Source organism: Vulpes lagopus, chromosome 1, assembly GCF_018345385.1.
Source record: "Vulpes lagopus strain Blue_001 chromosome 1, ASM1834538v1, whole genome shotgun sequence".
NCBI lineage: Eukaryota > Metazoa > Chordata > Mammalia > Carnivora > Canidae > Vulpes > Vulpes lagopus.
Window position 1 is genome coordinate 98,122,611 of NC_054824.1, and position 17,450 is coordinate 98,140,060.

General features: G+C 36.9%; 2 protein-coding genes across 6 annotated transcripts in view; one reads left to right on the plus strand and one right to left on the minus strand.

Moving 5' to 3' along the window:
- CMSS1 (cms1 ribosomal small subunit homolog) overlaps positions 1-17,450 on the minus strand; it is a 370,781-nt gene that overhangs the window by 329,114 nt on the left and 24,217 nt on the right. The gene's annotated exons all lie outside the window — the stretch shown is intronic.
- Positions 1-17,450, plus strand: part of FILIP1L (filamin A interacting protein 1 like) — a 290,885-nt gene that overhangs the window by 255,949 nt on the left and 17,486 nt on the right. For all 4 annotated transcript variants that reach the window (XM_041759725.1, XM_041759734.1, XM_041759743.1 and 1 more), the window contains one exon: positions 10,456-13,231. In XM_041759725.1, the coding sequence (XP_041615659.1) occupies positions 10,456-13,231 (2,776 nt within the window). The remainder of the gene's footprint in view (positions 1-10,455; positions 13,232-17,450) is intronic.

Consider the following 17,450-nt stretch of genomic DNA (forward strand, 5'->3'; position numbering starts at 1 on the left):
TATAGAAATTAAGGCCTGTCAAAGTGAAGTTATACACACTTAGAACTAGAATGAGAGATACAGTATTTCATATATCTTAAGAAAAGACCGAACAGAATTTGGTATCATCACACTGTGTTTGTTGATAGAAAACTATTGTATGTTATGACCAGAGATATACAAGTATACAGGCAGGTTTTGACAGAAAAAGGTAAACTGACAAATAACAAGCACAGTATCTTACATATGGTAGGTGATCACTGTAACTGCTTCATAAAGATCTGAAATGAATTAAATGTTGGGGTGGGATGTGACGTCCTGTCCCCTCCCAGGACTCTGTCTAATCACAGCACTGTGGATGGATGCATTTAAAAAAGCAGGCAATTCAGTGGTTTCCATGGCCTTATTTCAAATTATGGTTTCAAACAAAACAGTGTCTTATGGAGACTGTTTTGTCATTTAAGATGTTTCTAGAATGGAGAGAGAAGTATTGAAGGCAGAGGATCTTCCACCTACGTAATATCTAAGGTAGGAAACAAACAACTAGTTTTATTAATGATGGAAACACTTGGAGCAGTGACTAGGTCAGTGAATCTGGATGAAGCATAGGGTTCACTCAATGCAGAAGGTGACAGCCCAAACTAGAGGCTTTTCCAGGAAAAAGACCTATTTGTCATTTATGCTACAACTCTCTATCCTTGAGAGCAATGGTCCCCAGAGTGTGGTGGTCCCTTTCAAGAGCTCTACAAGTTCAAAGTTATTTTTATAATAACACTCTCTTTTCCACTCTCATTTCCTTACAAGTGTACAAGGAGTTTTCTAGAGGCTACATGATGTGTTGTGACATCACTATTCTGACAGCTTACAGAATGTGTGAAAAAGAATTGAGACCAGCTGTCCTCAGTTAAGCCAGACATTGGAATTTGCAGAAACAGGAAACAATGCAACTCTTCCCACTTAGTTTTTTGGTTGTAAAGTTATTTTTCACAAAACATGTTTATATACAATGGCTTATTATTTTTAGTGTATAAATACACAAACATTAAAAAAATCTTAGTCTGGGTTTCTAATAGTTAATATTGATAAATGTAAATCATATAATCAAAGGCTCTTTAGAGTCATCAATAATTTTTAAAAGTATAAATGAGTCATGAGACCAAAAAGTTTCAGAACTACTGCTCTGCAATCTTTAATGAATTGCCCTGGAAACGATCTGCTCATTCTTTCCCAACAGTGTACAAATGCTTTGAGAACAGGAGCCCTCCTCTGTTCATCTCAGTAGAGCCCCAGTACTAAATTTAGTCCTTTGTTGTTTGCAAATCAAAGGAACAAATCTTGCCATATTCATAACATCAAAAACTTAAATTCAAGATCCATATAATACGTGGGGTACGTGTCTTCTAAAAGTGACAGATGAGAAGTTAAGCTGACTCTGAAGCTGCCCTCTACTTACAGATTGATTTCTACAGCTAACAGAAACAACACAATACCACTAATGGCTTGTGGAATTGGTTTTACTGCTTGATAATCACCCTACATTTATTTATATGGGCCAGGTGTCAGAAAAACTGGAAAAGAACCTGGAAAAGTAGAAACATAATTGATGTATTAGGGTAGTCAGAGTATAGATGAATATTTCCTTTCCAATTTCATTTGCTGGTTGCTGGTTAATGTTGCTTGTACAATAAATCTGTTTGTCTGGTTGAGTTCTGGACTGTAAGGAAAAAAAAAATAAAAGAACTGCTCCTTTATTTGCAGAGATGAAATAACCAAAGTAAAGTGAGGGGCTCTTTCTTCTCAAACAAGCACATATAGTTCTAATGCAGGAATCTGAAGGTGGAAGAACAGATGTTGCAACAGTCTCAGTTTTTTCTGAAGTCCAATAAGGTACTTGGAAAACACCACTGGGAAAAACCATTTACACCTCATTTTCTTAAATACTTAAAACCATGCACATAGTAAACACTAGAGCATCTTCTTTTTAAAAAGTGAATAAAACTATTCAGGACAATGATATAGTATTTTCCATGTTTGTTCATTCCTTCCTTCATTCAAAAAACACTCAGTTTGGTAAACAAAACAAATATTTGATACCCTACATATGTAAGGGGCTTTGTGGTACCATATTTGTAGAAGAAACAAATGAATCAGACATATGCCCAGTTCTTAAGAAGCTTGTATTTTAGGAGGGTTGACTGTAATGGACATAAATGGGACAAAATCAAAGGTGGTGAAAATTATAAACTATTATGGGTATGACTGGCATTAGAACATTTAGACAAACCATCTGTTTCATATGTGTTATATGATGAGTATTACACTCAGTGTCTTACATAGAGGAGATAAAATATAGTCACACATGTGTGCTGACATATGTATATGTAAACAAAAACTAAAAGACCCTCTGAATGTATAATTTGTCATAAAGAACCAGCCTTATGGTTAGTACCAAAGAACATTCAAGATGACAGATGTGATATTTTTGAAAAAACAAGGCACTGGTATTGTACATAATAATAGTGATAAACCACAGTAAGTTATAACAGTTCTAAGCCATAATAGAAACTCTAAAGAAAAATTGTAATAAGACACTACTTTAAGCCAGTTTGGGCTTAACTACCTCAATTTGTATCCATGAAACCAGCTTCCACAACCTGTTTTTAGGACAGGATTCAGCGAATATTCCTATAATCTTGTACTATCAGTACTTGAACATGAATGTAAGTACTCCAAAACGATAGTCTTGAGAGTGGGGTGCACCTACCCTGAGGATACACAAAGACTTCCAGAGCTGTAAGCATGGAAAACTTTAAAGGAATCAATGTCTACATCCACAATTCACACACATATACTTTCCAAAACTGATTTACCAGAAAAATTGTTTGTGTTGTGAGTTCTGCAACAATCCTTTCAAAACAGTCTTCTAACATAAACTTTTACCAAATGCATCTTTCTGGGCTGGAAACTTCTCTGGGGCACAGTACAGACAAAGGAACAATGATAGAAAGACTTATTCCTGAGTGAGTTCCATAAAAGCATAGCAGCAGCAACAGCTTCAGAACCACAGGAGGAATCAAGCGCTTCTTTCTTCATCTGAGAACAGCTCTGGGCAAGCTGCTATGCTTCATCTCTTTTAGAAATGAAATGGTTGCCAAAGAGATGTGTATTTACATATTTACTGAGGTTGAGAAATGAAGTCAGACTATTCTTGAATGTCTGATTTGGGTGACTGGTTTGCCAATGGTGACTTTGAGAGGATATGGCAAATGTTAATATATATCTCTTTTGCAGTTATTTAAACTTTGAGTAAGAATTTGAAGATAGCAGCTTTAAAATGTGTTAAGAGGTACATCGTTTTTAAAAATCCTTTTAGAACAAACTATCAGAAAGATGAATTAAGAAAAACGGTCCCATTTACAATAGCAACAGAATGAATAAAATATTTAAGAGATAAATTTAACCAAGGAGGTAAAAGATCTGCACAGTGAAAACTGTGAAATGCTGATTAAATAAACTGGAGAAGACATGACAATAATGGAAATAGTCCATGTTCACAGATAGGAAGAATATTGCTTTCCAAAGCAATCTATAGATTCAGTATAATCTCTATCAAAATTCCTATGGCATCTTTCACAGAAATACAAAAACAATCCTAAAGTATATGTAAACACAAAAGACCCTGAATAGCCAAAGCAATCTTGAAAACGAAGAACAAAGTTCAGGACATCATGATCCCTAATTTCAAACTATATCACAAAGCTACAGCAAAAACAAAACAAAACAAAAACAAACAAACAAAAAACTATGGTATTTGCATAAAAAGCAGACACACAGATCAATGAATGGAACAGAAAACAGGGACGCCTGGGTGGCTCAGCGGTTGAGCGTCTGCCTTGGGCTCAGGATGTGATCCTGGAGACCATGGATCGAGTCCCACATCAGGCTCCCTGCATGCCTCTTCTTCCTCTGCCTATGTCTCTGCCTCTCTCTGTGTGTTTCTCATGAATAAATAAATAAAGTCTTAGAAAAAAAGAAAAAAGAAAACAGAAGCCAGGAAAAAAAAAATCCTAATATGGCCAATTAATTTTCAACAGAAGAGCCAAGAATATTCAATAGAGAAAGGATCTCTTCAATAAATGGTTTTGAAAAAACTGGATATTCACATATAAAAGAATAAATTGGGCTACTATCTTATATACAGATCAACTGGAAATGGATTAAATATTTGGATATAAGACTTGAAAATATAAAACTTCTAGAAGAAAACATAGGGGGTAAGCTCCTCGATAGTGGTCTTAGCAATATTTTTTGGATTTTATGCCCAAAGCAAAGGAGATGAAAGACCTGTACTCCAAAACTATATAAGTTTGATGAAAGAAACAGAAGATGGTACAAAAAACTGAAAAAGATATTCCATGCTTATGGATTGGAAGAACTAGTATTGTTAAAATGTCCATATTACTCAAAGCAATCCCTATCAAAATACCAACATTTGTCACAGAACATTTTTCACAGTTCTTCAAGGAATCTTTTTAAAAACTACTGTATGATCTAGTGATCCCACTTCTGAATATATATCCAAGGGTAGTGAAATCACCATCTTTGAAGAGATACCTGAACTTTCATATTCACTGCAGATTTATTGACAATAGCCAAGGTATGGAAACAACTGAAGTGTCTGACAACAGATAAATAGATAAAGTAAATGTGATGTGAAAGATATATATGATGGAATATTATTCATCCGTAAAAAAAGAAGGAAATCCTGCTATTTGCAACAACAAAGAGAATCTAGAGGGCATTATGCTAAGTGAAATAAGCCAGACAGAGAAAGACAAATAATGCATGGTATCACTTATATATGGAATCTTAAAAAGAAAAGTTGATCTTTATAAAAGCAGGAAGTTGAGAGGTGGTGCGGAGGGGCGGGGGGTAGGACACAGGAAGAGGGTGGTAAAGGGTACACACTTTTAGTTATAGAGATAAATAAGGTCTATGGATATAATGTATAACATGGTGACTACAGTTGATAATTCTGTATTGTATGAGTGAAATTCACTAAGAGAGTAGAACTTCAGCTTTTTCTCACACACAAAAGCTGAGTATGTGAGGTGATAGGTATGTTAACATGGTGGGAATATATATCAAATCATCATGTTGTATGATACATCTATCTTACAATTTGTCTGTTATACCTCAAGAGAAGCTGAGAAAAGGTAGATAATATTTGCTAAAAGAAATGCTATGACTATATGAACAAACTTGTTGTACATAATAAAACTATTTTAGGAGATAAAAAAGAAAATATTTAGAAACTCCTGCTATGAGATATGAACTAAAAAGAAAGCAAGCACAATGATAAAGAGATTTTTATTTAGGTTGATAGTTTCTCCAATGCAGAGAAATTGGAGAAAAAATGGAAGAAAACCATTTTTGAGAACAACACTGTTCTTGAGAACAACACTGTGTCTGGACCAGGTTGGGGTAATAGTTTATGTTCTTTGCTGGAAAGGCAGTGTGATATTGGACTTTGTACCTTTCTGACCTTTCTGAACTTCAGTTTTCATGGCTGTAAAAGAGAGATTATAATCCCCAAACCAAAAGTTTACCATGAGGATTAGAACCAATAGTAAGTAAGATGACTTACTTCAGTGCTTGGTGGTACCTCATTGGCACTAAATAAAGAATGGTGGCTATTATGCAGTCTCCTGTATTTTAAATCTTTGGGCTGGGTGAGGAAAATCACAAATTGGAACTCAAATTATTTACTACCCCTTTTAGGTGAAAATTTAGCTACTGATCCACCACCTGTGATATGTATTTTGAGTCACTTTTTTCTATCAGTGTGGACAAATTTTAGCTAATTTAGTAATGGTCACCTACCTGATGTTCTCTGTGAAAAAAATGGATGGCCCTGTAGGTCAGGAGTATAAGCTATGTCCACAGATTGGGATATAATCAATAATGAACAACTGGCTGAGTTAATATTCAGTCATAGTACCATTTTTGCAAAACATTTAACATGTAAATAGTAAAGCCTTGCTATGCATAGTCCTGGCATTACCTGGAAGGTTCACATAATGCAAAATTTGAGGCCCTTCCCCATCTACTGAAATGGAAGCTGGAATTTAAACAAGATTTCTAGGTGATTCATGTGTACCTTAAACTGTGAGAAGCACTTGTAAAGAACAGGACATTTGCAGGGAAGATATAATCACCAGGGGTATATGTAACTCAGGTGGGAACTTTCTGATGTACTCAATTAAAGCTGAGTAAGGCAAAATGATGGAGAGTCTAGACTGACATATATAAATGTCCGTAAGCACACACACTGATCAGTGGTTCTCAATTGGGGGTGATTTCACACCCAGAAGACACTGGGCAATGAATATTTAGAGACATTTTTTGATTGTCACAAGTGTGGAGAGGAGGCAGCTACTGGCATCTAGTGGGTCGACACCAAAGATACTGCTAAACATTTTACAATGCACAGCCCCCACAACAAAGAATCAGTTGGCTCAAAATGCTAATAGTGCTGAGGTCAGAGAAATCCTAGCATAGATTATACAAACATCCCAGCATAAATAGGTGTTTAATTGGAACTATTCATGAAAAGAGGAGCAGTAATTTGACTATACAGTTCCAAGGGGATGAATTTTTTTATCTGAACATTCTGCATCTCAAGATCTATGAAGCTTTCTTTCTTTTATTTTTTTCTTTTTTAAGATTTATTCACTTGAGAGGATGGGCAAAAGAGAGAGAGAGAGCACAAGCAGGGTGAGGGGCAGAGAGAGAACCCGATTCCCCGCTGAGCTGGGGACCTGACTCAGGACTCCAAGATCCTGACCTGAGCCAAAGGCAGCTGCTTAACCAACTGAGCCTCCCAGATGCCCCTCTATGCAGCTTTCAAGATTACGTGTACTCCAGTTAAATGCTCAAAATCATTTATCTGCTTTCGCTAGCAAACCCAGAATCAATGACAATCTGTATTAGCATATAAAATCAGTCAGCATCACTGCCTAAAACCTTCTTAAGCAAAGAAAAGTAATGGAGACAGAAAATTAAGGTACTATTTTCATTTAAAACCCAATCCAACTAAAGAAGAAAGCAAGCTTAGGACCCTTAATTCCATATCCTCCTTACCCAAAAGACAACAATAGTCTATACCTTCATTTTCCATATCCACAATCCCTTGTCTGCAATTTCAAAAATCTAAGAACTATGCAATTTTATTTTCTAAACTGTGGCCAAACTTCTTATCTGAATTCATCATCTGGCAGCAAAGTCTGAATAGATGTGAGGCTATTTATTATCTTAATTATCCCACTTCAGTGTAACTATTCATATGGTTCACTGCAGAAGTATTCAGAGGTATGCTTAGGAGGTGGTGCCACAGGCCTTGCTGGAGCTGTTATATATGATAGATGCTCCTTACTGCCTTTCTAAAATTTGAAAAACTACAATTTAAAAAACATTTGGCATTCAAAAGTTTTGGATACGTGCTTGTGGACCTCGAATGTCTAAAATAGTCAATAGCAAATATTTGCTAAAACCATTCATATACATTTGAAAGAAGAAAAGACATATATGCACACACATACATGTACAAATCCCTACATCAGTAATTAGCAGTGTGACAATTAGTTTCTTTAGGGCACTGTGTACAAGCCAGGCTTGCAGCTTCAAATCCTGTAAGGACCTGCTAATTTGCATAGAAATGCCTTTTTTAAGTCCATAAAGGAACCTCAAATTCAACCTTCAAATGCTTCGGGATATAAGGCAAGAAATAGTGAATGATTTACGGTAAGCCCTTTGACTCTACCAGAAATGCTAATTCCAACTCAGTAGAATAATCAGCCTGCCCCCTCTCTCTGATTCTTTCTCTCTCTCTCTCTCTCTCTCTCTCACACACACACACAGAGTGTAATAGCATTATAGGCACCAAACTGGCTCTGATAAGGTTCTCTCAGGGCCTCTCTCTATCCTCAGTTCTCACTGGTTGTGGGTTCTAAACTCCTGAGCTGATGGCTGGGAGTATAACTCTTTCTGCATATAAACTCTGATTTCCCTCCCTGACAGGCCTTACCTGACTAGCCTGTTGACTGTCTTATGGTATGCTCGCTCATGGGACTGTCCAGGGAAATAGCAGGTTGTTAGGAAACTAGTAGTACATTGCTGAGAGCAAATGTACTCAAATTGTCAGTTTTATGTGCCTACCCTGTAGAATGGGGCTTGGAAACAGAGGAGATGCCAGCTGATTTCCAGAAACCATCAAAAAGATACATGACCTTGCAACCATGATGAAAAAGATGCATCATGCTTGCTGCCAAAAACAATGAACAAAGTGGAAACAATTTAAACTTTTTCAAAATCTTTTTTTGCTAGTTATAGCTCTGCCAAGATTCACTAATCACCAGTTTTAATGCTTTTCTCATTACATTGCAAAACAATCTTCCTTCTTTTATATCCTAAGAAAATACATGTCCTTCTCCTGAAAATGAAATAGCACATGGTATTATTTAATAGGTTGAAAAAAAATCCTGAAAAGTTTTTGTGAAACAGTTCTCTAGTTAAAGTCTAAGAACTGTAATGTAAAGAGGGGAAACTATTTCACTGCAGTTATGCTCAGCAAATTGTTAAATAAGATTCTAATGCTAAGGTGGGTCGAAGAAGTACTTTGCCAAAGTTTCTGTAACTATTTCACCACCAAAGCAGTTTGCCTGTGGACATATCTACCAGTGGGTTGTGAAGTCTCATGACCATTCAAGGAAAGAGATGCCATCTTTCTCTTGTCAGGTGTCTCAAATAGGGAGTTGGAAAGAGCCAGAAGCCATGGGCAAGCCTCTTGCCAAGACTGTGGATGAGATCATCATCAACCCCACCCCAGCATCCAGTTCAGCTTCTTTAGAATTTTACAGGCTGCAGCCCTTGGGCCAGCCTCCTGTCAGGTTCTTAAAACAGGAAAAAATAAAAGTGGATCCTCCCCACAAAAATATTTGGGAATTCTTACATTATACAATTATTTTAAACATGTTCCTCTGATGTGGTGTAATTAAAGAAAAGAGATTAGGATTTCAAGAAAGACTTTTCCAAGAAGACTCTTCCAAATTAGTTTCCTTTTAAAATGTCCTTACAAATCCTTAAACAACTTTCAAAAACAAAGTTTTACGGCAAGGATTAAAGACATGTATTGGATAATTAACTCATTCCTAATAGAAAAGATATATTATTATCAACTCTTTATGCTTGATCAGAAAACAAATATAACTTTTCAACCATGACAAGTCCTTTAGTTCAATTCTTAGGGATTCCATTCTATTTTAGCTTCTGTATAACAATACTGCAAAGCTGTAATTACATCCTCTATAATCAGCCCATTCCCAATGTTATTAAGAGTGCCACAAATTTAAAGCTATGACCTCATTGCTGAGAAGAAACGTGTGTGGAAAAGATAATTTATACGGAATGTAAAATGACATCCCTTATGCCAACAAATTTAAAACGCAAAAGAAAAAAGTAACATTATAATAGAATCATCATTTACAAGGGAACTATTATGTTCCTGATAGTAGAGTTTTTCTTCCTCATTTCTAGCATCTGACTCTAATCAATAAACTCCTTTTCCTTTTTCAAACTCTGTGCTCTTCCAGTATGTTGTGAAAACTCTAAACCCCTTCAGATATCTCTCAATTCATCGCATTCAACTGCTAGTCACTATGGGGATATGTTTATGTGTTTATGTGAAGTGATGGAGTCCTGGCACAATGTTATGCTAGTGTAAACCAGATTTTAATTGGCAGAAAGGTCCATCAGTGAAGTGTATAACTTCTAAGCAGCAATGCGAATAAAATTTTAACTTAATTGAGAATCAATAAATTGAGCACCAAACTTAATGTGTCACATATTATAATGGTATAAGCAAAACATTTTATAAATGTAACTATAACCACATTAATAAGAAAAGACAACAGCAATAACTCTTATCAAATGCTTACTATATGCCAGCATTAAGAGAATCTCAGATGAATTATCTCATTTAATTTTCAGAAATGGCCAAAGATAAGATAATTATTGCCTCCATTTTTCATTATTGGGAAACTGAAGCTCAAGGATGCTAAAACTGTCCAGGTTAATCAGCTGGTAGAGTAAGGCCAGTATTGAAGCCAGGTCACCTTGAAACTCTGTTTTTACAGCTTTCATTCAGGGTAGACTGTCTACTGGTTCTGTTACACAAGCAATTTAAACCAATTATTTTTGTCTTTATTCTTCCACTAAGGGATGGGAGAGAGGGAGTAGTGAGTGCAAAAAAAGCAAGATAACTGTTTATCAAGATTTTCCTTTCCAATCAAATTCAGGAATTCCTTTCCATATTCTGTATAGCTGATAAATATTTTTAAATTACACAAATATTTAATCACAGCTGATAAGTTGCTAAAGCACCAATCACAAAATAGAATGCATTATTGTATTTTTCAGATTAAAAAGGCTGATTGACCAAGAAACCAAGTCCCAGGAGAAGAAAGAACAAGAAAAGGAAAAGAGGGTCACCGCCCTGAAAGAGGAGCTGACCAAACTAAAGTCTTTTGCTTTGATGGTGGTGGATGAACAACAAAGGCTGACAGCACAGCTTGCCCTTCAAAGACAGAAAATCCAAGACCTAACCACAAGTGCGAAGGAAACACATGCTAAACTAGCCCTTGCTGAAACCAGAGTTCAGGAAGAAGAGCAGAAGGCAACCAGACTAGAGAAAGAACTGCAAACACAAACCACAAAGTTTCACCAGAACCAAGAAACAATTATGGCAAAGCTCACCAATGAGGACAGCCAAAATCGCCAGCTTCGACAAAAGCTGGCAGCACTCAGCCGGCAAATTGATGAGTTAGAAGAGACAAACAGGTCTTTACGAAAAGCAGAAGAGGAGCTGCAAGATATAAAAGAAAAAATCAACAAGGGAGACTATGGAAACTGTGGAATCATGGCTGAGGTGGAGGAGCTCAGGAAACGGGTACTAGAAATGGAAGGGAAGGATGAAGAACTCATAAAAATGGAGGAACAGTGCAGAGATCTCAATAAGAGACTCGAAAAGGAAACATCACAGAGTAAAGACTTCAAACTCGAGGTTGAAAAACTCAATAAAAGGATTATGGCTCTGGACAAATTAGAAGATGCCTTCAACAAGAGCAAACAAGAATGTTACTCTCTGAAATGCAATTTAGAAAAAGAAAGGATGACCACAAAGCAGTTGTCTCAAGAACTGGAAAGTTTAAAAGTCAGGATCAAAGAGCTAGAAGCCATTGAAAGTCGGCTGGAAAAGACAGAATTCACCCTAAAAGAGGACTTAACTAAACTGAAAACATTAACTGTGATGCTGGTAGATGAAAGGAAAACAATGAGTGAAAAATTAAAGCAAACTGAAGATAAGTTACAAGCTGCTTCTTCTCAGCTTCAAATGGAGCAAAATAAAGTGACAACAGTTACAGAGAAGTTAATTGAAGAAACAAAAAGGGCACTGAAGTCCAAGACTGATGTGGAAGAAAAAATGTACAGTGTCACCAAGGAGAGAGATGATCTAAAGAACAAACTGAAAGCAGAAGAAGAGAAAGGAAATGATCTCTTGTCCAAAGTTAATATGTTGAAAAACAGGCTTCAATCATTGGAAGCAATTGAGAAAGATTTCCTAAAAAACAAATTAAATCAAGATTCTAGTAAGTCCACAACAGCATTACACCATGAAAACAATAAGATTAAAGAGCTCTCCCAAGAAGTGGAAAGACTGAGACTGAAGTTAAAGGATATGAAAGCCATTGAGGATGACCTTATGAAAACAGAAGATGAGTATGAGACTCTAGAACGAAGGTATGCTAATGAGCGAGATAAAGCTCAATTTTTATCTGAAGAGCTGGAACATGTTAAAATGGAACTTGATAAGTACAAGTTAGCAGAAAAGACAGAGTCCAGCCATGAACAATGGCTTTTCAAAAGGCTTCAAGAAGAAGAAGCTAAATCAGGGCACCTCTCAAGAGAAGTGGACGCACTGAAAGAGAAAATTCATGAATACATGGCAACTGAGGACCTGATATGTCATCTCCAGGGAGATCATTCAGTTCTGCAAAAGAAACTCAATCAACAAGAAAACAGGAACAGAGATTTAGGAAGAGAGATTGAAAACCTCACTAAAGAGTTAGAGAGGTACCGGCATTTTAGTAAGAGCCTCCGGCCTAGTCTCAATGGAAGAATCATCTCTGACCCTCAAGTATTTTCTAAAGAAGTTCAGACAGAAGTAGTAGACAATGAGCCACCCGATTACAAGAGTCTCATTCCTCTGGAACGAGCAGTCATCAATGGTCAGTTGTATGAGGAGACTGAGGACCAGGATGAAGACCCTAATGACGAGGAATCGGTGCTGTCCTTCAAATGCAATTCATCTACTCCCTGTCCTGTTAACAGGAAACTATGGATTCCTTGGATGAAATCTAAGGAGAGCCATCCTCAGAATGGAAAAATACAAACTAAGCCCAATGGAAACTTCATGCAGCCTGGAGATCTAGTTCTAAGCCACACACCTGGGCAGCCACTTCATATAAAAGTTACTCCAGACCATGTCCAAAACACAGCAACTCTTGAAATCACAAGTCCGACCACAGAGAGTCCTCACTCTTACACAAGTACTGCAGTGATACCAAACTGTGGTACCCCAAAGCAAAGGATAACCATCCTCCAAAATGCTTCCATAACACCGGTGAAATCCAAAACCTCTGCTGAAGGCCTCATGAATTTAGAGCAAAGCATGTCCCCAATCACCATGGCAACCTTTGCCAGAGCACAGACCCCAGAGTCTTGTGGTTCTATAACTCCAGAAAGGACAATGTCACCTATTCAGGTTTTGGCTATGACTGGTTCAGCAGGCTCTCCTGAGCAGGGACGTTCCCCAGAGCCGATAGAAATCAGTGCCAAGCATGCGATTTTCAGAGTCTCCCCTGACCGACAGTCATCATGGCAGTTTCAACGTTCAAACAGCAATAGTTCAAGTGTGATAACTACTGAGGATAATAAAATCCACATTCACTTAGGAAGTCCTTACATGCAAGCTGTAGCCAGCCCCGTGAGACCTGCCAGCCCTTCAGCACCACCACAGGATAACCGAACTCAAGGCTTAACTAATGGGGCACTAAACAAAACCACCAATAAAGTCACCAGCAGTATTACTATCACACCAACAGCCACACCTCTTCCTCGACAATCACAAATTACAGTAAGTAATATATATAACTGACGACTCTCACCCTCATCCAGTCTATTGTGATATTATTGCAAGGAACTCAATCCTTTTTAATTATCCCTCCACATCCCCCAAAAGACTGACTGAACTTGTACTTTGGGAAGGTTTGTGCATGAACTATCCAAGAGTATCTGAAACTAACTAAGTGTTGCCTGCAACAGTCATATCAAGTGTGCACTTACTGTATATCTTTTCATTTACATACCTGTATGGAAAATATTTAGTCTGCACTTGTATAAATACATCTTTATGTATTTCATTTTCCATAACTCACATTAATTTCACTGCAACTTGTCTTGATGAAATACTTTAACATTTTAAGCAGTAAATAATTTGTTATTTTTATCATTGCTTGCTGAATTTTTTTTTTTTTTTTGGTCATTCTGTGTTACATTTTTGCATGTATAATAGAATTTTATTTCCTGTTCAGAAGGTCTATTAATTCTTCCTTGAAAGCAAGGAGGACCTACATCCCACTTCCCATTTACAGTCAACTTCTGATCACATGTTATTAGAGGAAGAGGAAGTGGTTCAAATAAAATTTATGTCTCTTTGATTTTAAAGTGAACTATAAGATCTCTCAGGAGCAAAGTTAACTTCCTGCTTGAGATGTATCTCAGTATCCCTGGTGCCCAGCAAAGTGCTTAGCACATGTTGAAAACTTAATAAATGTTTACTGACACCAAGTGAATAAAAAAATATTAAATAATTTGCTCTTATAAGCACATACAAGCTGATGGTGAAAGTAAAAAGCTTTGAAATGTGATAGTAAGCAAGAAAAAGCGTATTTGAAAACACAAGTTACCCTGACAATCAAGAGTTGACTGTATTTCTACTGTAGTGAAAACCCCTATAGAACAAATATATTTGCATCCAAACCTGAAATCAGCCACTATGATATATGCTCTTGAATACTGCTTCAAAGCAAAAAAATGTCATTCTTGTTTTTCTTTCTTATCTGAATCCCAAAACAGTTTGAATTATTTAAGGTAGGTGTTTCCTACCTTGCTTGTAAATTGGCTATATTCAGAAGCTTGCAAGGTAATTGCATTTTTTCTCCAACCTCTAAACAAGCAAATAAAAGCCAAAAATAGTTACAAACACAAGTTACAGAAAAGGCATATTTTAAAAAAAATCATACATTATCTTGGTTGAGGAAAGTTTCTTCTGTGATTATTGTTATGCCATTTACAAGGTAAGTGAGAAAAACTTAACCAAAGCATCCTAAGAATTCTGATACCTACCTTATTAGGACTCTTTGAGAATGATCTATATTTCCACAGCAGAGAACAACACTTTTCAGAGAAATATATTTTAAATACTCTGGTCCCCAAGTCACATTAAAAAGAAAAATTCAGACAAAGTAGCTCATTACTAGTTTCCCTTTTCCAACCTCATAACTGTTAATTTAGTTTGGTCAGTTTTCCTGCCAATTACTGATTTTAAACACAATTCATTTAGACACCCAGGCAAACTGAAGATCTTTTTAGAAGTAAAAGAAATCTTCCACGATTATCCTCCTTTTCCCTGAAAATCAATTTCATGATAGCAAAGCGAGGATTTGTTGACAGAAACACTTCCATGGTGATGAACTACAACACCAATGCAATGGGCTTGCATCATCATTAAATAAATTGGGATGAAAGCTGAGGCTGGTGATGAATGAGAAAGCTTCTGTTTAAACACATTTATCTTGGGAATTGGCAGTGACCCAACTGTATTACAAAATACATGATGGTCTAAATGTTTTTCAAAACTATTTTTTAAATTTTATTTATTTGAGAGAAAGAGTATGAGCAAGGTGGAGCAGGGGCTGGTAAGCAGCAGGGGGGGAGGGAGAAGCATACTGCCCCCTGGGCAGGGACCCTGACACAGGGCTTGATCCCAGGACCCTGAGATCAGGACCTGAGCTGAAGGCAGATGCTTCACCAGCTGAGCCACCCAGGCACCCCAACACTATTTTTAAGTCGCCTTGGGCTAGAACTTTAGAAGAAACTATATAATTTAACATATTTTAAAGTAGACATTGATAATGCTGCTGCTTAAGATGCTTTTCTAAATAATAATCAAGAGAGGGTACACAGGGATCCCTGGGTGGCGCAGCGGTTTGGCGCCTGCCTTTGGCCCAGGGCGCGATCCTGGAGACCCGGGATCGAATCCCACATCGGGCTCCCGGTGCATGGAGCCTGCTTCTCCCTCCGCCTGTGTCTCTGCCTCTCTCTCTCTCTCTGTGACTATCATAAATAAATAAAAAAATTAAAAAAAAAATTTAAAAAAAAAAAAAAGAGAGTGTACACATAACGTTTTAGAGTGTGACAGAAACTAGAAAGAATCAAAGAACAAAGTCTCGGCAGTGCTTCCCAACCTTTGTCACACAATAGCACAAAGAGAAAATATTCCGCCCCAGCTGCTGAGGAGATATCTATTCCTGGCACATCTGTAAACTAAGAGTTTGAAAAACTCTGGGCTCAATAGCTCACCTATTTAGTAAGGATTCAATTTCTCACGTGAGCCAGAACAATTCTCTACAATAAAGTTAACACCACAGGACCTGTGCTCCATGATTATAATGCACAAAATCTCATTTCATCATCTGCTCTAGATAATAGCTATAAATAGGCATCCCAAGTGATTAACATTACTAGAAGTTTACTGGACTTTCAAGGAACTAAACCTTTTTTAGAGGTTCCTCTACTGGGAAGGTTACTTCAGTATGGTAATTCATATCAGCATCAGAATTTAGGAACACTGTCATATTAATAACATATATAGATTATTAAAAGTGTTACTAATTAAAATTTATGGTTGAGATGCCTGGGTGGCTCAGCGGTTGAGCGTCTGTCTTCGGCTCAGGGTGTGATCCCAGGGTCCGGGATCGAGTCCCATATTGGGCTCCCTGCGAGGAGCCCGTTTCTCCTTCGGCCTGTGTCTCTGCCTCTCTCTCTCTGAATAAATAAAATCCTTAAGAAAAATAAAATAAAATTTATGGTAAAGACAGCATCAATTCTGAAAAAAAGCATCTTCCCATTCACAAATTCTATATTTTTGGTCCTTAGTTTCAAAATTAAATTTTTACATTCATGTGTGTGTTTGAAAGTTTACAGAACCTTCTTTTTCATTTGTATATAATCACAGAAGAACCCTGAAAGCTAGGAAAGAGGAAGTAACACTGGAAAATCTTCGTATGAGATACATGAGGGTGGAGGTTTGTATTTTTGGAAGAGGGAAGCCCATTAGAGACTCACAGAAGATAGGAAGATAGTTTTTATACACATCTGATAAAATATCTTCCTTTCATTTCATCTGAAGTGCCAGCTTCAGAAACAATTTTCATTTTACTCAGTTCCCCTATCTCTTTAATTTTTTAAACTGCAGCATCCTATCATAGATTTAAATGATTTTCCATATTCTTTTAAGAACAGTGGCAAAACTTTCCCGGAGCATGCCTCTGTTCCTTGGGAGCAAAAATTAAATCATCACCCTTACTAGGAGATTGTACATTACTATAGCTGGGGTTTTACATATAAAGGAAGGTCTCTCTCTCTATATATATATTTTTTCTATCTATATATTCAAGATGATGACAGGATTACATAAATCTACTCAGAAGGTCTCCACAACTACACTGCACAATGCCAAGACATTAGGTTTGGGGTCTTCATGACACTCAAAGGATAAAATTAGGTAGCACTATAAGATGGTCATAAAAGGGATATTTAATTTAAAAATTCTTAGACTTGAAGCCTAAGCATTTGATGATCATTACTGACTGAAGCAGAACTCCAGACAAAAACATGTTTTCGGTGGCTTCTTTGATTCTGAATCTTTACAGAGTGAGTCTTCTTTGAAACTTAGTAGACAAAGGCAGGGAAAGATCTTTAACAGCATTCCAATTTCTCTATACCTTGGTTTCTGTTATTGTTTTTGCTTTGCAATCCTAAGAGAATACACAATCAGGCAAAAATTCATCCCCAAAACATTAAGATCTGTGTTTCTCAAAGTAAAATCCAACATACGTGTATGTTGGATACATGTATGTATCCTAGAAAAATCATCTAATTTTTGTGAAATAAAGAGAACTAGACTTGATGATCTCTGAGGGTAGGGCCCAGGAAGCTGCGCATTCAACAAATTCCTCTGCTGATTAGCAGGCACCCTAAAGTAGGAATTCCACTGTTTTAGAAATTCCTAT